This window comes from Rhinoderma darwinii, chromosome 5 (genome assembly GCF_050947455.1).
Source record: "Rhinoderma darwinii isolate aRhiDar2 chromosome 5, aRhiDar2.hap1, whole genome shotgun sequence".
In the NCBI taxonomy this organism is placed as follows: domain Eukaryota; kingdom Metazoa; phylum Chordata; class Amphibia; order Anura; family Rhinodermatidae; genus Rhinoderma; species Rhinoderma darwinii.
Genome location: NC_134691.1, coordinates 55,450,665 through 55,478,637, shown reverse-complemented (window position 1 = coordinate 55,478,637; position 27,973 = coordinate 55,450,665). Strand labels below are relative to the sequence as shown.

The 27,973-nt window shown below is 41.8% G+C and overlaps 1 protein-coding gene across 1 annotated transcript in view; it reads right to left on the bottom strand.

Moving 5' to 3' along the window:
* Window positions 1–398: 398 nt before the first annotated feature.
* Window positions 399–27,973, bottom strand: part of TMEM64 (transmembrane protein 64) — a 43,863-nt gene continuing 16,288 nt past the window's right edge. The window contains exons 2-3 of the mRNA XM_075826019.1: window positions 6,771–6,926; window positions 399–3,770 (exon numbers count right to left, since the gene is read on the bottom strand). Coding sequence (XP_075682134.1) covers window positions 3,585–3,770; window positions 6,771–6,926 — 342 coding nt within the window. The 3' untranslated portion in view covers window positions 399–3,584. The remainder of the gene's footprint in view (window positions 3,771–6,770; window positions 6,927–27,973) is intronic.

Genomic DNA, 27,973 nt, shown 5'->3' with positions numbered 1-27,973 from the left:
AACGCCACGCTCATGTGAGGACGGGTTTCCACAGGTCGGATACACTGCGTAAAACTATGCGTATCAGACCTAGAATCCTCAGCATATTCCGTCTGAAAACCCGCACCACATTTCTCGCTCTGCGTGTCCTTATTTATTAAAGCGTTTGTTCAGATAGGAAACCATCTTTGAGGGTGCGTAAATGGAACGGGCATGTGCTTCATCTGTAGAGGCCGTCCGGCCAAATACCGCGGCTGTTCGCAATAAAACCACATGTGAGAAGCTAAGAACAACTATCACACCACGCCCGCTGTGTGTACGGGCGCCCTCATTGTACTAGCTGAAATTATCTTATGTGCCAATCAATAGTGATAAAATAAATTCAAATAGGACAATACAAAAAGGAAATTAGACAAAAAAAAAATAAAAAATAGATATATTATTCAATTAGATGATGAAAATCAAAGCAATATAACCAAGCACTTGTGCTGGCTGATACTGTATGAAATGCACTATTTAGCAACTGTCGTCTTTCTGAACAATTACATACAAAATATTTGTGTGCGATCCCAGGTTATAATATATTATATATAGTCAGTGTAAAAATGTTTTTTAATTTTTTGTTCCAATAAGCAAAGATCAGACTTTCACAGATTTACTCAACACATCCTTTAAATTATAGTTTAATATTCCATAGCTGAACTGTAATAACTCAGATGAAGATTCACATTTCAAAAGTCCTGAGTAAAAAAGGGGGTTCGTTTTACCGTCTCGGAAAATACAAATTTAACACGTCTTACCTTCAAAACTGAATAAATGTGCAAGTGGAACAGACACAGTACAGCAATGTACAAGTCTAAGCACACTTGTGCACTACACACAATGGAGGCAGCCATGTTGTGGGCGGAGTCAACTTTTACAAGAACCTATAAAAAATAACTGTTGTCAACGTTTCCTTCCGTAGAGACTTCCCCCACTGTGTGTATGCGGAAAAATGCAAACTTTAAATACAAAATCCAAGCAATGGCTATATTTATATTGTTTTAAAGCTTATATTACAAGAGGAAATAAAAATAAATAAGCATAAAAATCTGAAGGCCACTCAATAGTACGTGCTGCGGACAGTCCAGCATCTAAAATCTGGAGATCTTGCCATCTCCATAAATTTTTATACATGTATTGTCGATGTACCCTATGAATGTTAAGCACTACTCTTCCGACATCTACAAAAATATAACAAAATGACTTGTACAATACATATTGCCATGTACAACATAGTAAATAGTCCTGTGTATCAGCAAGGCCTACACTATGAGAAAATGTCACGTCTAAAAAGAATCTAGAAGTTTAGAAATACCTAAAGTTTAATCGTGTCCTAAAAACAACAAGCAGGCTTCCGAGGCATCCAGAATGCAAGTCAAATTTTGGTATGTCCCTCCATCTATTTACACACCGCTCTACTACCCTAAGGCCACATTCACCCGACTGTAATACGGTTCTGTACAATCTCCATAATACAACGCCCATTGTGGTATAGGGGGCCATAATGTACCTCCGTATGCTTCAGGTTTCATGTAAAAAAATAAATTCTGCCAGATTCTGTAGAAATTCGACAGAAAAAAAAAGGGGGGGGGGTGGCATGCTCGATTGCATGCCCCATTACAGGAGGTATTCCTTGCTTGCTTCTAGGGGAGAATACCTCCACAGCAGTGAGGTATGGAGGCATCATACTGTGGCAAACAGAGTGCTTAATTTTTAGGCCCAAATTTCTGTGCTCTAGAATTTCTTACTATATCTATAGCAGTCCTAGGCTCCCACTAAACTTACGGAAATACAGGGGATTTATAGCTCTGGATCACAAAATCAAAGCTTGAAACGCTGTACAGAAGGATTTAGAAATCAGAACAGAATTTTCAACTTTTTTGGATCAAAATAACTCTGGTGTTTAAGGATGGACAGGCTCTGTGCGCACGACACCTTACTATTCCCCTCTTAAGCAAACGACAACTGTCTGTAAATCTAGCCCTTGACATAAACATGGCTTTTACCCGCACAAAAACAAAAAACGGAAAAACGGCGTATAAGGAACTCAAAATCTTAACATAACACAACTGGTTTAAGAGCACTTTGTAGGGGGGGGGGGTACTTTAAATGGTTTCCCTTGGGCAATAAAAATGGTCCTGTGGTTACCAAACACTATCTAGGCAATTGTTAAAAGAACTACTAAGCCTAACAAAGAAATAAATGTATATGAATGAGCTGCCTAAAACATTGATAATTATGTATGTAGAAGTTCCTCCCATTATATGTAGCTGACAAAACGCCTATAATATGCTCAATGGGATGACAGGACAAGAAGTCTAATCTACATAGGAGACAACTCTGGCCCAATTACAACTCTAAAGGGAAGGTCTACCACCACAACCATTTTTTTTCTTCTTCAATTCTTTCGTTTCAATGTCTCAAAAGCTGGCCATACACAATACTAAAGTCGGCCGAAATGGCTGACTTCAACAATCTCAGCCAACCATCGGTTAAAAATTTTATGTGAATGATCATTCGCGATGACCTACTCATGACCGGCAAAAAAGGGATCTGTCCGATTGGAAATTTTCGCCCATGGTCGGCTAAAACTAGATGTAAATGTACTTTGCCTGAGTTCATTGCAATTTTTTTTTTTTTTAATTATCCACCAGTTTAGTCAGGCATGTTGCTGTGGTGTCATGAATACGAATTCTCCGATGGACGATTGATCAGCCGCATTCTGGACAATCAATCTTATGTGTGGCATTTAAAGAAATATAAACCGACTTGAGAAAGTCTTCATTAAATAAAAAAACTAACATTTGGTGTCTGCAGCTCCTATGCAGAGCTATGTGTCTTCACGGTAACAGACTACAAACAAACACTGTGTAGTCTGATCCTGCATTCATCCTCCCTTCTCTCGGCCCCCTACTTTTTACTGATATACATTGGAAGATTAGCAAGAGGTAGGGTACAGCTACATGGCATCAAGAATAGACTACACACAGTTTGTAGTCTGTTACCATGTAGCCACATTGGTTTGCATAAGAGCTGTAGACAAAGCAATAGGATATTTTAAATGAAGACATTGTGTAAAGTTGCCTGATTTTAGATGCATAGAAACAAAAAATAAAATAAGATTGGTTGCAAAGAAGGACAGTCCCTCCAACTTGCCTGGGACTTTTAAATACAGGATTTCTGTAAAAGTTTTCTAGGAGTCAACCTGTATTATAGATGCAATAATCCGAATACTTTAAATGCAAAACGAAACATGAAATCACAAACAATTTAGCATTTTATACAATTTGTTTTCATTTCGTATGAAATCGCTATGTGCATTAATAAATAAATATGCCATGACAATTGCTCTTAAGAGCTGTGCAGGAAAAGTGCATTGTATATGCCATGGCACACACAGAACGTGAAGACCGAAGGATGCTGCCAACATGGAAACCCTTGCAAATGAAAACTGCTTAAGGGTCATCTGGAAAGTTCTGAAGGAGTCCAGTTCTTCCTTCAATAAAAGGAAAAAAGTCATTTGAGTCTTGGCAATAACAAAGGCTGCTCGGCTGGAGCAGAAATCATACAATGTTAATTCCACCCATGGATAACAAGGTTCTTTTGCTGCAGAAAACAGAGCTGCCGCCATTGAGATGACTGCCATTCAGAGATGTCTTCAGCTCCATTTCACACGCCATGATCGCTGCGTTCAGCTCAACTTGGGCCCGGTGAACAACATAGAACATAAGAGCTATGCTAATTACAATCTGCGGATGAAGGAAAAGAAAAAACAGGATTAAAAGAGGTTTAGTGACAGAACAGAGAAGCTTAAAGGGATTGTCTAGATCAGTCAATACATTGCACAACACCCTAATATGCCAAGAAAGTTGAGGTAACGGTGAAATCCCTTTGAGACTACCTCCAAAATTGCAGTGAAACGTCTCCTTCACACACACTTTTCCAGCTGTTACGGACACATGTAAAAGAAACAAACCACACTTTTCGGCTGCGTTTTATAGTTTCTGTTTGACGTATATGATGGAAAATCACCAGACATGTACGTTAAACGGAGACTATGACGATCCCTAACAGTGACAACAGTCACCATAGTTTAATGGCATTTGTTAAACGTATACGTCAAACTTTCATGACCTTTTTCCTAATGCATACGTTAAACAGATACCATTACAGTCTCTAGGTGACGGGTGCCACTGTTAGGCATCTGTTTAACGGATCAGTCACACAAAGGCAATAATGGTATCCGTTTAACGGAAAATGAAAAGCTACTGAAAAACTCATGAAGAATGCGTATAACGGATGCCTGTGACACATGCCATACATAGGCCTCCATGTTAAAGCATTTGTTTAACATATACGTTTTCTTATTAGACTATGCGAATGGACGACTGCCTTTAACGGATCCGTTTAAAAAACCTTATACATTACACACACACACACACACACTAAAATAGTGTAGGCTATTATTCGACGCATGCCGTCTGACAGATGCCAAAAGAACAGGCTTTTAATCTCAGCCAGTATAATGGGAGCCTATGGGAAGTTTTCCCAGCACATATGTCAAACACGTAGCTAAAACGGAGTGTGAAAGGGCCAAGCTCTTAAGCGTTTTAAATGGAATTTTTTTAATTTAATGTAATTTTTCAACAGGATGCAGAGAATGTCTTCGTGTTTTCGGGCAGAAAAAAATAAATACAAAAACAGCAAAAAACGCCAGTGACTGGTCCCCCTTAATTTGTGGATCTAAATAATGACACTTGAATAAAGCTTTTTATTTTCTTTATATGCTTTTTATCAGTAGGATATACACCCACTACCTTGCACAGGACGCTGTTCTGCCCCTCCCCCGTGTTTTTTTTTTTTCTTGTTTTACTTCATTCCCTCTGCTCTCTATTTTCCTTGCCGAGCAATTAAAAGGAAATCCGTAAAGGCTCATTTTAAAATGCGTTCAGTGTTGTATTCTTGTTTTTCAGAGAACCCTTGGTTGTAGGTCTATAACAACTTGTTTTAATAGAGAGGAGTTACACACCTCTATTGGAAACCGGGAAGATTCTTATGGCATGTCTGATCAACACAAAGTACCGCCTCATGCCAGCTTCAGTTATTTTCTTCAGGGTGCTATCTGGTTTTTTTTAACGTATAGCACACAAACACATTAATTTCTATGGGGCCATGCACACTTCTGTTGTTTTAACGGAACCATGTGGCCGTTACGACAAAAATAGGTCAGATCCTACTCCTGTCTGCTTTTGATGGAACAGTCTCGGCCATTTCATTCATTTGGTCATTTGAAACAATGGACTGCAGACAGAAGCCATCCATGTGAGGTCCGTGTTTCATGGATCCATCATTAGCGGCTGTTCGACGGGCAACAGATGTGTGCATGAGGCCTTACAAAAGACAAAAGTGAAAAAGTCATTTAATCCTTTGTCACCATGAAACGTACATTTACGTACAAGGTCTGTAAGTGTACAGTGCAGGGATGGTGCGGGCACAGGAGTTGCGCTTACACAATCCATAACGAGTGTCAGCAGTCCATTCCAGCCGACACATCTGCCATGGCCGAGATAGGAGAAAACTCTGATCCTAGCTATTTAACCCCTCAGATGTTGAGGGCAATAGCAACCAAGCCTCCCGCTGATTGTGGGATGCGATGAGTTTCTATGGCAACAGGTGCCTAGAGAAGGCCTCTGGGTCTGCCATCTGTGGTGTATGCCTACTAGGCTGTGATCGCATGGTAAAGTCCAAAAACTGGGAAAAAAAAAAAGTTTAATAAAATTTCAGGAAACAAAAACCAGAGTAAAGAAAAAAAAAAGTATTTTTGTCTTACAAAATAGATGCATCAAGGGGTTAAATTGTTGCATTTTAGGCGACATGGAAGTAAGAGGGGGCCCCTTTTTATTAGCCACAGTGAATAGCCATTGCAAAAAGCCATGTAATAATTCGTTTCCCTGCAGAGTTAATGTAGACATGGCGGTGACTTCCCCTTTTGGCAATAGCTGATCACTGCGGGTTCCAGCAAGCAGCTTGGTGTCAGAGGAGCTGCAAAGCGGGTGTTCAATAGTGAAAAAGTTTTTTTTTACGTTAGCTCTAGTTATTATTAGTATTTTTTATTTTTATTTTTTTAACTTCCCTGGGGGGGGAGGGGGGCACACTTTTTACTTGCATGGTCTGTAAAGAAAGTACAGCAGGATGTGTGTGCTTTTTGGCAGCTGCAATGAATGGGCATGAATTGCAAGAGAAAGGTTAGACTAAGCAGCATTGACGCTGCCACAATGCATCCTACAGCTGTTCGGCACGGGTGTGAAGTTGCTAGTTTATGGCCGCGTGTTGTTGCGGGTAAAACGGCTGTTTACCTGCAAAATCGTGCAGCTGAAAAGTATGTATTCTTTAATAGCCACACGATTTAAGGTAGACCGCTGTTTCACGTGCAACAACTCGCGGCCATTAATTAGCAACTTGACAGCCACGCCGAACAGGGTGCAGCTGTAGGACATACAAGTGCCACTCCGTGGGGCCTTACCCTTGTAGTCTCCAGGATGTGATGGAGTACAGCCCCTCCCCCAGAGACTAGTGAGTGACAGGGGAGATGCATACAGAATCGTATCTGTAGGAGTGTTGCTATTCTCCCTTATTTGGACCTCCAGCAGTACAATAAATCCTCCATGTAATGACCTTGTCCCAGTCTACACAGCAAAGTTTAGAAGTGATAAATATTGCAGCTGCTCCATGTGAAGAGTGAACTTTACCTGTAAACTAAATATTAAGTATCCACTAACGCTCTGTTCCGCAATGACATCCTCCATCGTACGCAACGTTGTTCCCAAGTAGGAATTCAATAGCTGGGTTGGAAGAAGGCCAATTGAAGATGCTGCAAGGTAGTTCGGTAAAGAGAGATCTGTAATCTGCAATGACACAAAAACCGTAGTAAGTAAGAGTGTTGTCCGTAGCAAACAAATCAGGTCACATTATGATCCAATTGGTCATGGGAGAAAAAAAAATGCTGTATCATCTTCGAAAATTAACAAGACAGGAAACAATGACATGTCACAACCTTAAAAAAAATAAAAAAAAGGGGAAGAGAGAAATAAACCCGCAACAGAAGTGCCAAAGAGAGCACCAGGCGCCCTCTTTATGTCTGACCACAGCTGTAAGAAGATGTCCACAGAATAGGATGACCAACATTGTTCCTTACATACATTACATAATACAGTTTTCAGAAAATAATTGTTATGCTTTCAATAATGAATAGTTCGTATTTTCCAATATACTTTTTGTATGAATTTCTCACAGTAAATCGGCAGCGTAGTCCAGTACCAGCAAAGTAAATGAGATTTCAAATAGTCTCATCTACACGATGCAGATTTTTTTCTGCATGTAATTTGACCTGCGGTGCGTATTTCAAAATCTCCAGCACGTTGGGGCCCATTCACACGAACGTAAGTCTCGTCCATGTGCTGTGCGTTGAAACAACGCACAGCACACGGCCCTATTGACTTCAATGGGGCCATTCACACATGCGTGAGTTTTCACACAGCAAGAGTCTGTTACGTGAAACTTACGGCATGCGATGTAGAAGTATCGAACTGTGACGGCGCAGGCACAGAAGCAATGCCCGCACCATTACCTGCAAGGGGGCAGCCTTGATTGACAGTTGGCCACTCACAGAAACTGAGGACATTGGAGACAACTCCAATCTCGACTGTTTAACCCCTTAGATGCGGTCAATACTAATCACAGCATCTACGTGATAAAAAGGGCTCACCTTCAGTCCCCATCCTTGATCTTCACCACACGATCGAGTACGGACTGTTAAATCTAGCCCGTGCCTTAGGGATTTTTAGTGTATGACAAAGTAAAAACTATTTTACACGTTTACATTTTTTGTAATTATATATTTTAATCACACAGATAGAATTTATATTTGTGTCCACTATTGTTTAACGTATGGATATATAACATTGTCTAGTTAGTGGAATAAGGCTTCGTTCACATCTGTGTCGGGGTCCCGTTCTGACGTTCCGTCTGAGGTTTCCGTCAGAACGCGACCCAGAGCAGACACAAACTGACACCGACGGAAACCAGAGGTTTCCATCACCATTGATTTCAATGGTGATGGATCCGGTGCCCGTGGTTTCCGTTTGTATCTGTTGTGTATCGGACCTGTCGTTTTGCCGGAAGCAATAGCGTAGTCGACTACGCTGGTCCGGTGCACAACAGACACAAACAATGGGCACCGGATCCGTCACCACTGAAATCAATTGTGATGGAAACGGAAACCTCTGGTTACCGTGGGTGTCAGTTTGTGTCTGCTCAGGGTCCCGTTGTGACAGAAACCTTCGACGGAACGTCAGAACGGGACCCCAACGCAGATGTGAATGAAGCCTTAGGCTAGTGTCGGGGGTTAAAGCTTCAGAGACAACGCGTTATCAGTGTTTTTGTAATAGTTTAAGTATTTGTTTTACTTGTGATTAAAGAGACTCTGTCACCACATTATAAGTGGCCTATCTCCTACATAAGGAGATCGGCGCTGTAATGTAGGTGACAGCAGTGCTTTTTATTTTTATTAAAACGATCTGTTTTCACCACTTTATTAGAGATATTAGATTTATGCTAATGAGTTGCTTAATGCCCAAGTGGGCGTGTTTTTACTTTAGACCAAGTGGGCGTTGTACAGGGGAGTGTATGACGCTGACCAATCAGTGACCAATCAGCCTCATGCACTCCTCTCCATTCATTTAGGCAGCGCATAGGGATCCTTTTAGATCGCTATGTGCTGTCTTATACTAACACATTAAGGGTATGTGCACACACCCTAATTACGTCCGTAATTGACGGACGTATTTTGGCCGCAAGTACCGGACCGAACACAGTGCAGGGAGCCGGGCTCCTAGCATCATACTTATGTACGATGCTAGGAGTCCCTGCCTCTCCGTGGAACTACTGTCCCGTACTGAAAACATGATTACAGTACGGGACAGTTGTCCTGCAGAGAGGCAGGGACTCCTAGCATCGTACATAAGTATGATGCTAGGAGCCCGGCTCCCTGCACTGTGTTCGGTCCGGGACTTGCGGCCGAAATACGTCCGTCAATTACGGACGTAATTAGTGTGTGTGCACATACCCTAACAATACTGAAGTGTTTAGACAGCGAATAGACAATCCACGGGCTGTTTATTCACAATCCCTGCACTTCGTTACTGTTTCTGTGGTACTTACAGCAGAGGAAGCGTAATCTCGTTATAACCTGTCATTTACCGCGTAATCTCGCGAGATTACGCTTCCTCTGCTGTAACTACCACAGACAGAGTAACGACACAGACAGAGTAACGAAGTGCAGAGATTGCGAATAGACATCCCGTGGAATGTCTATTCACTCTCTAAACACTTCAGTATTGTTAATGTGTAAGTATAAGACAGCACATAAGGATCTAGCAGGATCCCTATGCGCTGAGTAAATGAATGGCGAGGAGTGCATGAGGCGGATTGGTCAGCGTCATACACTCCCCTGTACAACGCCCACTTGGTCTAAAGTAAAAATACGCCCTCTTGGGCATTAAGCAACTCATTAGCATAAATCTAAAATCGCTAATAAAGTGGTGAAAATAGATCGTTTTTTTTAAATAAAAAGCACTGCTGTCACCTACATTATAGCGCCGATCTCCTTATGTAGGAGATAGGGCACTTATAATTTGGTGACAGAGCCTCTTTAATCTTGTCGTCACCCCCCTTCCCCCAGAAGGTCAGAAAAGTGCTGTGGGACATTATTTTATAATGCATATTTTTCCAGGGAAATGTGTCTGTCATAGCCCTGATAATGTGACTCTCCCCTGTGCACCAGGTCCAATACAGGCACTGCTGCTATAGACAACGCTCAATACAGAGATCAAGATGACAGCACAAAAAAAAAAAAAAAAACACTAACTGGGAACCGTACAGCCCTGGTCTAGTACAGTACAGTAGAGTATAGGAAAAGAAAAATTCACATTTGCAAATGTGGGTGTTTTTATTTTCTTTTCTCTAAAAATAACGGTAATGAATTGTATTAATTTTTGTTTGCGCTGAGTTTATTTTTATTTCGAATACTCGGTTCCCAGCAGCGTCACAGGTTTCTGGCACGGTGTTCATTTGAGCTTTAATTAAATTTCACGGTGTCTTCTGCTGCAGTCTGTTGGATTGAATTACACAAAATACAAACAGCAGCGCCAGCATCTTATTAAAGTAGGATCCCAAAGTCATCGCATCGGGGTTGCTGAGATGTCAACCTGGGAGAGAACGGCTTACAGGGTGAACAATCGTGGTGCCCTGCAAAAAAAAGGGGTGATGCTTAAAGTGGCAAAAATAAATTGTATTGTCATACAGTACCCGAAAATAATAGTAAAAAAAAAAAAAAAAGCTTTGGCACGTCAATAAAATTTTATTTTGATTACACAGTTGTTTCTATAATAATTTATTTCAGAAAAGAGGAACAGGGCAGGCTCGGTCATATCTGCACTTAAAGAGGCTCTGTCACCAGATTCTCAAATCCCTATCTCCTATTGCATGTGATCGGCGCTGCAATGTAGATAACGGCAACGTTTTTTTTTTTTTTTTTTTTTTTAAAACGTTCATTTTTGGCCAAGTTATGAGCTATTTTATATATATATGCAAATGAGCTTTGAAATGGACAACTGGGCGTTTTTTTTTCTCGTTATGTCCAACTGGGCGTGTATTGTGTTTTTAACTGGGCGTGTTTACGTGTATGACGCTGCCCAATCAGTGACCAGTCAGTGTCATACACTCCTCTACATTCATTTACACAGCAGCGATGTGCAGCCACATACACAGAGATTAACGTTAATCAAGTGTCCTGATAATGAATACACATGAAATCCAGCCTGGACGTCATGTGTATTCAGAATCCTGACACTTCTGAATCTTTTCTGTGAGACTTCTAGCAAGGGAAACGAAATCTCGTGAGATTTCGGAGGTAAACGAGATTTCGTTTCACTTGCTGCAAATCTCACAGAAAAGAGTCAGAAGTGTCAGGATTCTGAATACACATGACGTCCAGGCTGGATTTCATGTGTATTCATTATCAGGACACTTGATTAACGTTAATCTCTGTGTATGTGGCTGCACATCGCTGCTGTGTAAATCAATGGATGAGCTTTGAAATGGACAACTGGGCGTCCCCATATAGTTTACAATCTGTCTTTCTACTTCGATGACCATGGAATATAGCCTGAATTTTGGAAAGGAAGGTCCTAAAGCTCTGAAAAATATTACGATCCGCTTCACTTCGAACAATTGTGATCTAGGAAAATATATATTAAATTGACATAGAAGCCCTTTACTGGTGTCAATAAATGGTATGAATCATTTTCATGTACCAGGAGGAACTGTGGGCATAGGACTATGGAAAGCACAAATGAGTAACTCAACTGATTCATTTTATAATTAGTTGAGTAAACAATTAGGAATGGTATTTAGCAGGCTCGATACCGATCAGCACGTACCAACAAAACCAGTCATCACGCAGCACATGCCCAAGATGGTGCCGGTAATCAACAGCGCCTGGCTTTCAGGATATGAATGAAAGTGCCAAGGACAGTGGCATCGATGACTGGCATCGGTTATTTTACACCTCCAGAGAGCGCTGGTTGTGTCTGCGGAGATTAACTCTTTAGCTATAACTTGTGGACCACAATTAAAGAACTATCCATCTAGAATTGCAGCAGGCACTTTAATGCTAGGATTAAAGTATATTTTAATAATTCAGAATATAATTAAGTAAATTGATCACAGCTATTCCTGGATTATCTAAGGAACCTAACCACCGTATTGGATCTCAGAGGTGTCATTTTCCTTATGTGGTTATGAAAACCGATGTGGAACAATCGCTCGGATCTTAACCCCTTAGTGACTAAGCCTGTTTTGGCCTTCAGGACCAGCCCCATTTTTGCCAATCTGACATGTGTCACTTTATGTGGTAATAACTCCAGAATGCTTTTACCTATCCAAGCGATTCTGGGATTGTTTTCTCGTGACATGTTGTACTTTATGATACTGAAAAAATGTTGTCATTAAATTCAATATTTATTTGTAAGAAACGCCAAGATTTAGAGAAAATTAGCAAAAATTAGCATTTTTCTAAATTTTAATGTATTTACTTGTAAAACAGATAGTAATACCACACAAAATACATACTAGTTTATATTTCCCATATGTCTACTTTATGTTTGCGTCGTTTTTTGAACATTCTTTTATTTTTCTAGGACGTTACAAGGCTTAGAACTTTAGCAGCAATTTCTCATATTTTCAAGAAAATTTCAAAAGGCTATTTTTTCAGGGACCAGTTCAGTTCTGAAGTGGCTTTGAGGACCTTATATATTAGAAAGTCACCATAAATCACCCCATTTTGAAAACTGCACCCATCAAAGTATTCAAAACAGCATTCACAAAGTATTTTAGCCCTTTAGGCGTTTCACAGGAATTAAAGCAAAGTAGAGGTGAAATTTACAAATTTCATTTTTTTTCTTCAAAAATTCATTTGTAATAAATTTTTTCTGTACCACAGAAGGTTTTACCCAAGAAATGCAACTCAAGATTTATTGCCCAGATTCTGCAGTTTTTAGAAATACCCCACATGTGGCCCTAGCGCGGTCATGGACTGAAACACCGGCCTCAGAAGCAAAGGAGAACCTAGTGGATTTTGGGCCTCTATTTTATTAGAATATATTTTAGGTACCATGTCAGGTGTGAGGAGGCCTTGTGCTGCCAAAACAGTGGAAACACCCCAAAAGTGACCCCATTTTGGAAACTATACCCCTCAAGGAATTTATCTATGGGTATAGTTAGCATTTTGAACCCACAGTTTTTTTGCTAAATTTATTTGAATTAGTATGTGAAGGTGAAAATCTACTTTTTCTGTGAAAAAATTAGGAAATTTTAAATTTTTACAAGGAATAAAGTAGAAAAAACACCCCAACATATGTAAAGCAATGTCTTCCGATTATAGCAATACCCCATATGTGGTAATAAATTGCTGTTTGGACCCACAGCAGGCCTCAGAAGAGAAGGAGCACCATTTGGATTTTGGATTTCTGATTTTGCTGGAATAGTTTTCAGTGCCGTGTCGCCTTTGCAATGCACTGGAGGGAAGAAAACCGTGGAAACCCCCCAATAGTGACCCCATTTTGGAAACGATACCCCTCAAGGAATTTATCTATGGGTATAGTTAGCATTTTGAACCCACAGTTTTTTTGCTAAATTTATTTGAATTAGTATGTGAAGATGAAAATCTACTTTTTTTCTGAAAAAAGGTAGCCATTTTTAATTTTTACAAGGAATAAAGGAGAAAAAGCGCCCCAACATTTGTAAAACAATTTCTCCTGATTACGTAAATACCCCATATGTGGTAATAAACTGCTGTTTGGACCCACACCGGTGCTTAGAAGGGAAGGAGCGCTATTTGGCTTTTGGAGCTCAAATTTAGCTGGAATGTTTTTGGGTGTCATGTCGAATTTGCCCCCGAGAGACTGAAACAGTGGAAGCCCCCCAAAAGTAACCCCATTTGGGAAACTACACCACTTAAGGAATCTATCTAGGGGTATAGTGAGCATTTAGGCCCCACACGTCTTTTGCAGAATTTATTAGAATTAGGCCGTGAAAATTAATATCAACATTATTTCCACTAAAATGTTGAATTTTTTCAATTTCACAAAGGATAAACGAGAAAATGCACCCCAACGTTTGTAAAGCAATTTCTCCCGAGTACGGCAATACCCCACATGTGGTCATAAATGTTTTTTCATTAGAAAGTAATTAACCCTTTACGAACTGATTCATGTTTTGCTTTTTCGTTTTTCCTCCCCGCTTTCCAAGAGCCACTACTTTTTTATTTTTCTGTCAATAGAGCGGTGTGGGGGCTTATTTTTTGCGGGACGAGTTGTCGTTTTTATTGGTACCATTTTTTGGTACGATGCCATATCGGTGGACATAAACGGCTGTTTGGGCACGCTGTAGGGCTCAGAAGGGAGGGACGCCATTTGGCTTTTTGAGCGCATATTTTGCTTGGTAGTAGCTCTGGCGTTTTGCTGGTATTTCAGTTTATAATGTTGGGGCACATGTAGGCTGGGCAGAGTACATCAGGGGCATAATAAGAGGGTATAATAATGGGGTAAATAAATAATAATCCACAGATATGTGGCCGGTGTCGCACTGATAAATGGTGCCCGATCTTATCCACTTTTGGAACACTCTGCACATTTTGCATCGCCATAATCTGGGAGCCGGAACTTTTTTTATTTTTTCACCACCGGAGCCGTGTGAGGGCTTATTTGTTGCGGGAAAATCTGTAATTTTCATTGGTACCATTTTGGGGTACATGCGATTTTGTTGATCACTTTTTATTCAATTTTTCGGCAAGCAAGGTGACCAAAAACCATCAATTCTGACAATGATTTTTATTTATTTTTGACAGCGTTTACCCTGGGCTATAAATGACTATTATACTTTATTCTGCGGGTCGGTACGATTACGGCGATACCATTTGTATATACGTTTTTTTATGTTTTGCAGCGTTTGCGCAATAAAATAACTTATTTAGAAAATAATGTCTTTTCTGTGTCACCATATTCTGAGAGCCATAACTTTTTTATTTTTCAGTCAAAAAAGCTGTGTAAGGGCTTGTTTTTTGCGGGACGGGTTGTAGTTTGTATCGGTACAATTTTGGCGTACATGCGACTTTTTGATCACTTTTTATTACATATTTTGTGAGGGGTGGTGACCAAAAAATAGTGATTCTGGCATTGTTTTTCGTTTATTTTTTTTGCGGCGTTCACTGTGCGGGAAAAATAATATTATAGTTTTATAGTTGGGGTCGTTACGAACGCGGTGATACCAAATATGTGTACTTTTTTTTTACGTGCTCATTTTTTTTCCTATAATGAAAGACTTATTATAGGAAAAAAAGCAGTTCTTGTTTATATCACTTCTAACTTTTATTTTTACACTTTTTTTAAAACATTTTTATTCTTTTTTTTACTTTTTTCACTTGTCCCACTAGGGGACACTTAGACTTGCAGCTCTGATCGCTGCTGGAATACATTACACTACACACGTAGTGTAATGCATTTCAACTGTCATTGTGACGTGACAGTCACACTGACAGGAAGCCTACGACGACCACCCTCGGGGTGGTCCTCATAGGCTTCTGTACATGGCAACCCGGAAGCCATTGTCTGGCGTCCGGTTGCCATGGGTACCATCGCCAGCCCCCGTGATTTCACATGGGGGCTGCCGATCGGCACTAAAGACCTTAATTGTGGCGTTCAAAATCGAGCGCCGCAATTAAGGGGTTAACTGCCGATATCAGCGGCGACAGGCCGCTGATCGGCAACGGGGAGAGCAGGGCTGACACCCTGCACAGTTAACCGCCGCTGCGGTGTAGCGCCGCGCGGCGGTTAACTGTCAAAGCAATGACGTAACTGTACGTCAAGGTGCGCGAACTTACTGCTCACCATGACGTACAGTTACGTCATGGTGCGTTAAGGGGTTAAGGGAATAATCATGGCCACGTCAATCTAGAAAAAACATTTAGTTACAGGATGGATTTCCATTTTCACTATTTGAACACCAGTCTTGTATGTGGATTGTTATCATTTATACCTCCAAATATCTCGGGGACTGAAGTTGCTTTAGGCGAATGAGTGTGGTCTGGGTTGGCTCCTGGATGGCATTTCATCCACAATGATGGAATGAGTACATAAGTCCTATGGATGTGACTTACACAAATGGACAAGATGCAGGTAAACAAGCAACGACGTCCCCCGATGAAATTCACTACAGATCGTATATTAGAAGGCTAGGAGAGGTTTGGTGCTTTGCAAATTTTAACCATATTTAGGAAATAATTACACGATTTTGGTACGCTGCTGAAAAGTCCATAGTGTATCTGACCCAGAACCGGCAGAGAACTCTGGATGATAGTCTGCTCCAAATTGGGTTTCATTTGGGGCAGGTTTTTCATCCAGAATTGCAGATGCGGAAAGTATTGCGAGTAAAAAGCTTACCGTACTTACGTCTTGTGGCATTACCATATGGCTCTTCACGTCTGGTCTCCGCGCAGCCAGCCTTTTGTGATGATGTTGCGTTCCACATGACCGCCGCAGCATCATCATCATCATCATCATCATCACAGGAGGCCGACAGGGCAGAAAATACCAGAGGATACAAGAAGGAGTCGCTGTGGCAATGCCACGGGAGGTGAGAATGGACTGCTTTTCAATTTTAAACAGAAATCTGGTATTTTTTTCCCTACTTGCGATTTTTGCCGCTTTAGCACAGCAAAAATAGTAACATTTGCAATTTGTTGCGGATTTTCACTTCCCCATTAAACTCAAATCGGGAAAATCCGCAACATAAATGCAACGATTCTGGAAAATAAATTTACATGCGGCGGATTCAAAATCGGCAATGCAGGTTAATTTTATGAGCATTTTCTCTACAGATTTTTTCCTAGGGGAGTATCAAATTTGTTAAAATCTCGTACGCTTTGCGGCTTCTCTAATATGCTGCGTATTATCCTTCCGCAAATCCGGAAAGAAAATCCACTATGTGTGAACATAACCATACACTTCCTTGGAAAACGCTTTGAAAATTTGAAAAGCTTTTCGTTCACTACACAAATGAAAGGAAATAAAAAGTATCACACCACACACATCTGCGTCAGGGCTCCGTTCATGGGTTACATCTGAAGAACCCATGAACGGGACCCGGACCAACAAACGGAAACCATAGGTTTCTGTTTGCATCACTATTAATTTCAATGGCGACGGTTCCGATGCAAATGGTTTCCGTTTGTCACCGTTGTTTAAGTCTTCCGTCATTTTGATGGACTGACTAGCCCAGTCAACTATGATATTGATTAAGTCAAAACGACGGAACGCTTAAACAACTGTGACAAACAGAAACCATTTTCACCGGATCCGTCACCATTGAAATCAACGGTGATGCAAACGGAAACCTATGGTTTGTTTCATCCAGGGTTCCCTTCACGGGTTCCCCTGATGTAAAGCTCCGACAGAACCCACGAACGGAGTCCTGACGCAGATGTGAAGGAAGCCTTACAGCTAATATTTGTAATTTGTAGCAGTCTAGCTTCACAGGTTTTACAAGCCATCTTATTCTATTGTTCTAATTTGCTTCTTTGCAAATAGCCTTATTTCTTTATTGTTTTCGTATACAGCTCCTAGGCAGACCTAAAGGTCTCCATGTTGACAGACTACAAATACTGTGTAGTCTGATCGCCATCCATTTTTTTTACTTGTGCTAATCTACCAAATATATGTCAGTAAGAAGTACGGGACAGATGGAAGGAAGTATTACTTCTGGATCAGACTACCCATGATTTGTTTGCGGTCTGTTACCATGGAGATACATAGGCTACAATACTATTTATTTTAGGCAATGCTTACACTTGCATTAGTTATTTTCCATCAGGTTTCTGTTGATTTTTTAAATGAGAATAGTGTAGAATGTGGCGCTATTCTATTCAGTAAAAGAAAAAATAAAAATTAAGGATAGCTGATGAAAACCCGACAAACCCACAGATCGTAATGGGAAAACATGACGCCACTGAACAGTGCAGATTAAATACCATTTACAAACTTTGCTTCATTGTAACAAATTTTAAAAAAAGGTTGCAAAAAGGTAGACATACCTTCTAAGATAAATAGAACACATTTTCGAAGGTTTCCTACACTCGAATGACACCTGTAAATGTTACCCTTAAAGGAAACCTGTCACGACAAACAAGCTATCCGATCTGCGGGCAGCATGTAATAGGTCAGGAGAAGCAGAGTAGATTGATATTTAGTTCTGTTGGAAAAGGTCCAGGATAATCTGTAATTTATTTATTCATATTCCTGCTCACGGTGGGCTGAAGAGTCCAGTGGGCGGTCTCACTCAGTGATTGGCAACTATTTCTGTATGTACACTAATGCAGAGAAGGCTGCCAGTCAATGGTTGAGACCGCCTACTGGACTCTTTAGCTCACGGTAGACGAATATCCTCAAACTTTTCCAACAAAACTTTATATCAATCTGTTCACCTACTCCTGCTCTAACATGTTATCTGCAGATAGGACAGGATGTTCGACGTGACAGCTTTCCTTAAATTGGTGAAGACCCAACAATAAGTGATCTCTGCACATACCCCATGCACACGACAGCAAAAAACCTCCGTTTTTGCGGACCGCAATTGCGGTCCGCAAAAACGCAGCCATTCACTTTCATTGAACACTGACACCTTTCCGTAGCACTACGGAAGGGTGTCAGTGCCGTGGAAATGTTCCGGGAATTATGGAACATGTCCGTTCTTTCGCATTTTGCGGGCCGTGCTCCCATACTTTGTATGGGAGCACGGCCCGAAAATGCGGCTGTCAGTCAGCGGCCGGCCGTGCCCGCAATCGCGGGCCGCGATTGCGGGCACGGTCGTGTGCATGGGACCTTAAGCAGTGGTCTCAACATGTGGCTCTCCAGCGGTTGTATAATTAAGGCATGTTCACACATAAAAGTACACAGCGTATCTGCCCTGGACATCGCAGGGAATTCCGGACGAAAAACCGCACCATAAATTGTAAAGAAAAAAAAAAAGTTTACATGGAATAGTCATCTCTGCAGGCCTCTGCTGGATGCAGGAGCACAGAGATCTTGGTAAGTATGAGATTTTCCGCTGCAAAAAAAATAAAAAAATCGTAGTTTGTAGTGAGTTTTACCTTGGCCATGCTCACACGGTTTTATTCCGTCTGGAATTTTGATCTGCCTGCACGCCCTTTGCTGTTTTTCGTGACCTTTTTCGCCTGCGTCCATTGAGCGGCGCGGGCAAAAAACGCAGCGAAAAATGCTTTTTCTGTTTCCCATTGATGTCAGTTGGAGGTCAAAGACGTAATTGCCCGAAGATAGGTAATCGCGAGCGGTAAAAAAATGCCTCCGCCAATGGAAGGAGTTTTCGGCATTTTTTTTTGCACATTTTCCGGCCCATTTTCCACGTCAAAAAACTGTGTGAACTCCCAATACACTGCGGATTTTCTGCAATGTAATCTGTTGCGGAAAATCCGCAGTATTTACGCTACGTGCGAACCCAGCCTTACAGTTTGTAGGAGCTGTAGGGTGTTTGGCGCATGCTGGGAGTAATAGTTGTGCATAAGCTGCAGAGCCACAGATCGGAGACCACTAATTTAGATCACGTCCAGTATTATCTCTGCAGATCTAGGATACCAGTGCCACGGTTCATCTCTTCAGATAATCTCGAGGACGACGATTTTTCCATTTTCACACAGTCAATTATTTACAATCTAATTACTTCACCAGATCAACAAATACCGGCTGCAGCAAGGAGTGTTGTCAGGAGACAGCTGAATCCCAAAACAGGGATGAACAGACAGAGCAGGATTACACGGCAGGTAAATCTATAGCTACATGCTAACACAATTAAACGTTTCCACACTAAGGACCTCACATATCCAATCAATCAGCGACAAAGTGTGGCCTTATATACCATAAATACCCAATGAAGATAATGAGGTGAATTTAATAAGACTGGCATTACATACGCCAGCCTTAATATAAATAGCGTGGGAGTAAAATGCAAAATTGAGTCTTTATTAAGATACGCACATCTCTTAATTAGGCCATCTCAGACACCCACCCCAATACTTTCTGCACTCAGGCACGCCCCCACACACTTTATGAAGGGACGTCAGGGGCTCCCTGCAGCCTAAGAGTCCCCAAATCAGAGCTTTGCCAATTCTCTGGCTGGGGATTCTGCTCCTAGAGGGAGCCCCAATGGCGCTGCCACCAGGGAGCGGTAGTGCTATATACAGGGGGTGGAGCTATCTACAAGGGTACTATTTACCAGGGACACTGTGGCCCTATCTACATGGGCAATCTGCGTGGCACTGTGGTCACTAGCATTAGGGGCAGCTAAGGGGGCATTATACTGTATGGTGGCGTATGCAGAGGCATTATACTGTAAGGGAGCATTATACTGTATGAGGCATCTGTGGGTATTATATTGTATGGGGGAATCTATGGGGGCATTATACAGTGGGGAGGCACTCTGGTGCATGATACTGTGTGGGCCGAATCGGGTGTGTATGGGTGGGAACGTGGTTTAACAGGGGAAAAAAATGGGTCGCACCACATTGGTTGTCCCTCTTTATGATACTTGAAAGTTGGGAGGTATAATATCAGGAATAAAATTAGATCAGCATAAGTTGTTTGAAAAGTTAGTGTCCGCCTAAAACATCCCAAGTGTGTGAGTAAGATAAACCCACAGTCCGGCATATCTTAAAGCCTAAGGCACACGAACGTGCTTTTGCGGCCACAATTTCACCAAAAATCCACGAGAGAATTGCGTCCCCAATCATTCCTATGGGGGCATGCACACGACTGTGGTTTTCACGGTCCATGCATGGCCCCGGAGTCCGGACCGCAGAAAGAACGGGCAAGCCGGGTTCATTGAAAATAATGGCTGCGGCAATGCGCATGTCCCGTGATTTGTGGGCGGCTCGCGCCTGACAGTCCACTGCCGGCCGACCCGAAAATCACGGCCGTGCAAATGGCTACGGTCGTGTGCATGAGGCCTAAATATGTACAACGTTCTGAGCAACGTTTTCTACTGGAATAAAGTCCAGATTCTGTAAAAGAACAATCCTACTATAAAAATCTCCGCTTTAAAAAATGTCTCATCACGTAATGGACATAACAGCCTTCCAGACCATTACTTGGGGTATACGGGATACATTTTAGAACATTCACATTGAAGATTGGGCAGTGTGTGAAATCTGGAACGGTGCAGGATTCAGATATGCTGAACGGACTACTTTCCTCGAGTGTTAGTAGTAGTTAGTGTTTACGCCATTTAACCCTTCACGTCACTTGGGAGCTGAAAGAACAACTGATGCAAAAACCATTAAAGCTGAACTACAACTCAATGTCATGAATACACCGTGTGGTAGAACAGGTTGGGACTGCCTGAAGTGTTTTTGGATCTACACACGGAGAGGCAGGTTTTGGATTACGCTGTAATAAATGGAGACACCGTGTTCTGATCTGATAGTCAGTCTTGTCCCATCGCATAAAATTACATTTCCAACAGAAACGAGCTCAGGCGACTGACACAAAGAAGATTGTCCTGGATCTTTTACCCACCGCTAGACACCGGCTCATAAAATATAAAAAAAATTCAGTCTCGTCTTCTGTAGACTTCTTATCAGGCTCCGGCTTCTATTATAGTCTCGGAGCAGGTTTGTAAACGGAGAAATTGAAGAAGTATATATTCTTTCCTCAAGATAAAATAAATAGCAAGAAAACTCACTTTCATATAATTACTAGGGCCTGTTCACATCACGTTTTGGCCCCACACAGTCAGACCAAGGCTACCCGTAGACTTTTTGTATCTCTACAGATTGCACGCAACTCAATGTATTCCTTTGGGCTGTAGCGCAATAATTAAAATCAATTATTTGCACCACAAAAATTGTCCATGTATTTCACGCACCCATAGACATGAATGGGCGACGTGGCCCCCAAAAATGGACTAAAATAGGAAATGCAGTGCGTTTCACAAAACGGACACACGCAGCTTGAAAAATCACGCATGTGTGAACAGCCCCATTGTTTTGCATTGGTCCACGTGCTGCCAGTAATTTCAACGGACAGCAAATGAACGTAAAATATGTTCATCTGAATAAGGCCTAAGGCCAGGGCTACACCTAGACTTTTTGGAGTGCTACAAATTGATTTTAACTATTGAGTGACTGCTGCAGTTTACAAGATTGCAAGCTACACCAATTTTTTTTTTGTTGCGGCTTTTAAGTTTTGTTGCGTAAATCGTGGCGTTTTTATGCTGCGTATTTCTGTAGAACTACAGGGAACGGAATTCGCAAGTGGAATCGCAAAATAAAATGACATGCTCTGCTTTTGAAAATACGCACCGCCGGTCAACTTACGCCCCGAAAAATAGCTCAGCATGGACAGGATTACCTGGAATCTTATGGATTATGCTGGTACTGTATTACGCTGTGGTTTTGCCGCACGACAAAACCGCACGTAGTACGCATCATGTGCATTGACCCTTAGACTGCAGCTGTAGCTCAAGAGTTTAAATCAGTAGCACTACCAATAGTTTAGATGTAGCCCTGGCCTTATGTGAAGATCAGGAAGGCTCCTGACATACACACTAAACGTGTCCATAGGGCTCCATTGTTAGGTGGAAGCCAAAATAGTGTCATACGAGACCTACAAGAGGGCGGATCTCCTGAGTGCATTGTGAAGGCAGATTGGAAAAAGAAATAATAAAAATTAGACCAACCGTGCCCCAGAAAATTCTAGGAGCTTCCGATCTTAAAACAAATCAGTTCCTCAAAGGACGTCTCAAAAAATGGGAGCTGGAATCGGATTGGTCGCTATTGGCAACACATCTAGATTTTCTAAATTTTGCACGAAATTTTGATAGATTTCATAGTCTAGATAAGGGGTTGTGGCATAAAATGTGCCACATTTAGGCCTGATTTACACGAGAGTGTGCGTTTTGCGTGCGCAAAAGGCACTTAACAGCTGCGTGAGTCATCAGTGATTTTCTCGCAGCCGCCATCATTTTGACACTCCGTTTGGATGTTTGTAAACAGAAAAGCACGTGGTGCTTTTCTGTTTACATTCAGAGTTTGACAGCTGTTGCGCGAACCACGCAGTTCGCACGGAAGTGCTTCCGTGCGACCTGTGTGGTTTTCACGCACCCATTGACTTCAATGGGTGCGTGATGCGCAAAAAACGCAGAAATATAGAACGTCGTGAGCTTTACGCAGCGGACTCACGCTGCGCAAAACTCACGGACTGTCTGCACGGCCCCATAGCCTAATATAGGTGCGTACGACACGCGTGAAACGCACGCGCGTATAATACGCTCGTCTAAATGATGCCTTAGACCAGTGCCATATTTTGGTACAAATTATTGGTGTACAGAAATAGCAGCCAGTTCAGGAAAACTACCAATGCTTCACAATATCCCCAGGGAGCTCTGTAACTTCTCATGTAAGATATTTGCGCAAATATCCACCCGTGTTTTCCACCTTTAACCCCTTCCCCCTGCTTGCATTCTGGGCCCTAATGACCAAGTTTTTTTTTGTTTTTTTTTCATCGTCACATGCAAAGAGCTATAACTTTTTTATTTTCACACGGACATAGCTGGATGAGTTGTATTTTTCAATGGCACTGTTTTGTTAGAATTGTAACTTATTTTATTTTGGGGGGGAGGGGGATATAAAAAAAAACAAAACAAACAGCAATTTAGCCATTGTTCTATGCGTTTTACATTTACGCTTATTACTGTGCGGCGTAAATAACATGCTAGCTTTATTCTATGGGTCGGTACGATTACGGCGATACCAAATATGTATAGTTTTTTTTTATGTTTTACTACTTTTGCAGATAAACATATACTATATATATATGTAGTTATTTTATTTTTACTAAATAAAACCATTTTTTTTTTATGTGTACCTTATTCATTTTTATTTCACATGAATTATTTTTTCAGTCCCACTAGGAGACTTCACTATGCGATCATTAGATCGCAGATATAATGCTTTTGTATACTTCGTATACTAGAGCATTATTGCCTGCTCGTAAAAAATGGACAGGCCTCTATTATGAAATGCCTGTGGCGCGTCCTAATAGGTATATAGCCAGGGCAAACCTGGGGGCCTTTGTTAAGCCCGCGGCTGCCATAGCACCCCATCGGATGCCTGCAATTGCATTTCACTCCCTCTGTAAAACAACTCGAATGCAGTGGTTGCTAATGACCGTTGCATTTGAAGGGTTAAATAGCCGCGATCTAAATAGCAACGTTGGAGCAGGAGCCCGGCTGTCAGACAGCCGAGCCCCGGGTCCAGCCTGACGTGGATTAGGCCGCCGTGAAAAGGCGGCAGCCTAGAACAAAGCCCATTAATGATGCCATGAAAAGGCATATCAGCTGTAATTAAGGGGTTAACAATACAGCTACAGCTTGTCGATCAGCGCTCGTTTGCTCCATTCAAATATAGCAACAGTTAAGGAAGAGGACGTACGATCGTTTCTACAATTATTCGTCCCCATGAAAAAACCTGGACTATTAGGAGGGTTATACATGGGATTACAGACATCCCTGGTCTTTAGATAAGTTTATTTTGGCGGGAATTTTTCCTGCTGGTATCAGGGCAGACTATGTAGTCTGCCCAGTTAGGTCTCTCATTAGGCCACAGCTGTGGCCTATGTGACAGTGAGGACAGTTTAGGGCATTAGTGAGTCAGGGATTGGTGTATGAGGTGTGATCAGGTGACGAGCTAGTGTAGATATAAATCAGGAATATGAAGTATTCTTGGCAGAGTGTTCACTGCCCACCTTAAGATTGGACCCTGAGGGACGGCCTAAGAGGAGTTCGGAACCAGTAATTTTACTTAGACTACTATGGAGGTGCTGATTGAGGAGTTGAGAACCCGAGCTACATCTGCTGCAACGTCAGCTTGGTTGGGGTCAGATCTGCTGGAGCTCCGGAGAGATGAGATACCACAATCTGGGAACGGAGGCGATGGAGAGCACAGGAGCGGCATCCGGAGTGGTGAGGTCAGTGACTGTGGAGGAAGAAGTTCCGGCAGCGGCAGATGACTCAGGACGCTCAAGCTTACACAACAGGCGTTGAATGTATTTCCCTTCTCCTATCCGAAGACGGCACAAACGAGGAAGAACTGAAGACCAGAGGTTCCTTGTTCCAGTGGCTACCGACGCTTCGTCCAGCAGAGTTTCTTCTGGACTGCTTCAGGAGCCACAGCCCGGCTTCCTACCTGTTGTTTCCAGTGGATTACAAGGAGCTATGCAGGCGTAACCTCGGCAGGCCCGTAGAGATCGCCAGCTTAATGCGGTTGCTGGTCTCCGGTTGTGGCATCCTTAGGACTACAGGATCCAGTGGAGCAGCATCCAGTCAGGAACGGCGAGTGTGGTTTACCACATGCAGATCTCACATCCCTTTTTGGGCAACCATACACTTTAGTTTCATCACTGCAGAAAGATGTTCGAGGGGGGTAGCAGAGCATTGTTATATAGAAGCAATGACATGTGCTGTGTCCCCGTTAGGGTTGCATTTATCCCCCTCTGTTAAGGATAACATTTGCAAGAATGGTTATGTTGATTAACTCTTGACAGATTTTAAAGAATTTTCTTCTAAGCTGGAGAAGAGAGAGGATAAATCAGGGGAGGACAGGCGACGTCCAATACCCAAATCTTTTAACAATTGGCTTCAAGCGTTTTGTATTTATTCCAGTATTTTGGGAGAAAATTTCCTAGAGAAATGTTCGGGTTTGTTTCGGCATGTAGATAGTGTGTTGGAAGCTTATAAGGGTATGTTCACACGCACTAATTACGGACGTAATTTGGGCGTTTTTGCCCCGAATTACGTCCGAAAATAGCTCCTCAATAGCGTTGACAAACATCTGCCCATTGAAAGCAATGGGCAGACGTTTGTCTGTTCACACGAGGCGTATATTTACGCGCCGCTGTCAAATGACGGCGAGTAAATAGACGCCTGCGTCAAAGAAGTGACCTGTCACTTCTTTGGCCGTAATTGGAGCCGTTATTCATTGACTCCAATGAATAGCAGCGCCAATTACGTCTGTAATGGACGCAGCGTTCAAGCGCCTGCACATGCCGTTACGGCTTAAATTACGGGGATGTTTTCAGGCGGAAACATCCCCGTAATTTCAGCCGTTACGGACGCTGTCGTGTGAACATACCCTTAGAATGAGGTTTTGGGTGGTTTTTATACGATGAGAATTTTAGACAAAAGTTGTCCGTTTTCCACTCTTTAAAATGGGGAGTTAAGGATGTGGGGCTATGGTTAAATTTGTCTGCTCAGAAACCTGTAGCCCCCGAGTTACCCCGCAAGCTGGAGCTTTTCATAAAAGGCACATGTTTTGCCTTTAATGAATCTCAGTGCAAGTGGCCTCACACCTGCAAATATAAAACACGAACGTTCCTTTTGTAGAAGTAACCACACCACGTCCAGATGTTTTAAGAGCAAATCTGCCCTCACAGCCCTCTACAGGCAAAAAGCCTTGACGCCAGTAAAACTCTGAAAGTATGTTTTGGCTCGGTCGGTACCCAAATCGCCAGATGGCACAGTTGCTCACCGAGGGTTTTGGTTCTGGTTTTCAGCTCCCTATTTTTTCTGGTTCCGGTTGCAAATGGGTGGATAATCCACAATCTGCCAATTTGCATCCTGAAGTGGCGAAACGTAAAAAATAGCGACAGAAACAGAATTGGGTAGAGAAGCCGGCCCTTTTGAGAACCCGCATTTTATGGATTTTCATTTATCTCCATTGGGGGTTGTTCCCAAAAAGGAACCAAATGCTTTTCGTTTAATAAATCACCTGTCTTATCCTGAAGGGGATTCATTCAACGACAGCATTAACAAAGAACTTTCTTCAGTTTCCTACTCCACTTTTGATCAGGCGGTCAGTATAGTGAAGCAGTTTGGGCCAGGGGCATGGATTGCCAAGACTGATATTGAAACTGCTTTTAGATTATTGCCCATTCACCTGTTGTGTTTTAGTTCTTTAACTTTCCAGTTTAATAATCAGTTATTTTTTGATAAACGTTTACCTATGGGATGTTCATAGTCATGCTTTTATTTTGAAGCCTTTTCTAGTTTTTTTTTAGAATAGGTAGTGGCTGTTAAATGTATAAAGGGCAGTATAATCCATTATTTAGACGATTTTCTTTTTGTTGGTCCTGTTAATTCTCAAGTTTGTTCACAAATATTAAATGTCTTTTTGAAGTTTGTGAGCTTTTTGGTGTTCCGTTAGCTATGAATAAAACGGTCCCCCCTCCCCCCCACTGATTGTATTGAATATCTTGGCATTGTCATTGATTCGTCCACGTCTGAGTTTAGGTTACCAGAGGAGAAGATTCATAAAACAAAGTTGTTGCTTATGTCTTTGTGTACAGTTCAGAAGGCTACAGTTAGGGTTATTCAATATATTTTAGGCCTTTTGCGTTTAGTTTTGCCAACGGGCAGGGTGTTTTGTAGACGCACAGCGATGCAATTAGCCGGTATTAACAATCCTCTATTTCTGGTTGACATTTCTATAGATATGTAGGAAGATTTCCATTTATGGTTACATTTCTTGATGGTCGTTCTTTCCGACAAGCCGAGTTTGTGGATTCTGATCAATTGGATTTGTTTACAGATGGGCCCAGATCAGTTGGCTTTGGCACATTTTGGAATGGTCGATTGTGCTCTGAAAGATGGCAGAAATCCTGGAATATTAATAAGGTTTTAAAAAAATTGATTTTATTGGAACTTTTTCCTTGGTTTCTTTGTCATTGCAGAGTTCAGCTTTTGCAAATATCAGGATTAGTTTACAACAGATAAAGGTGTTTTGTTTGCTGTTAATGGTCTGTCTTCTAAATGTCCATTGGTTGTCACATTCTTACGCCATTTAGTGTTGATCTGTTTAAAGTTGAATATTTGGGTTAAAGCTGTGCATATTCCTGGTTTAGATGATTCTATGGCTGATTCTGTGTCACGTTTTTCAGTTTCTGCAGATTGGTCTCCTGGGCAGACGAGGAAGGGGAACCTTGACAAGATCACCTGTGGGGATTGATTTTGACGTAATGTTTAAGTTTCTGGAGCAGTCAGTGGCGAAATCCACATGGTCAGAATATGTAGCGCCCTGGAAGAAATGGTGTAATGTGTGATCTTCGTATAATCTCCCAGTTATTAAATGAAAAGATGGCACATGTTAGTGTGCGTGCGTGCGCAAACTTCCGGCTGGTGTTTCCTTTTTTATTACAATATTGCAGGAACCTCCTATAAACAGTTACTTTTTAATAAAACAAATTTTAAAAGGTTATAAAAGAGGTAATTGATTCCC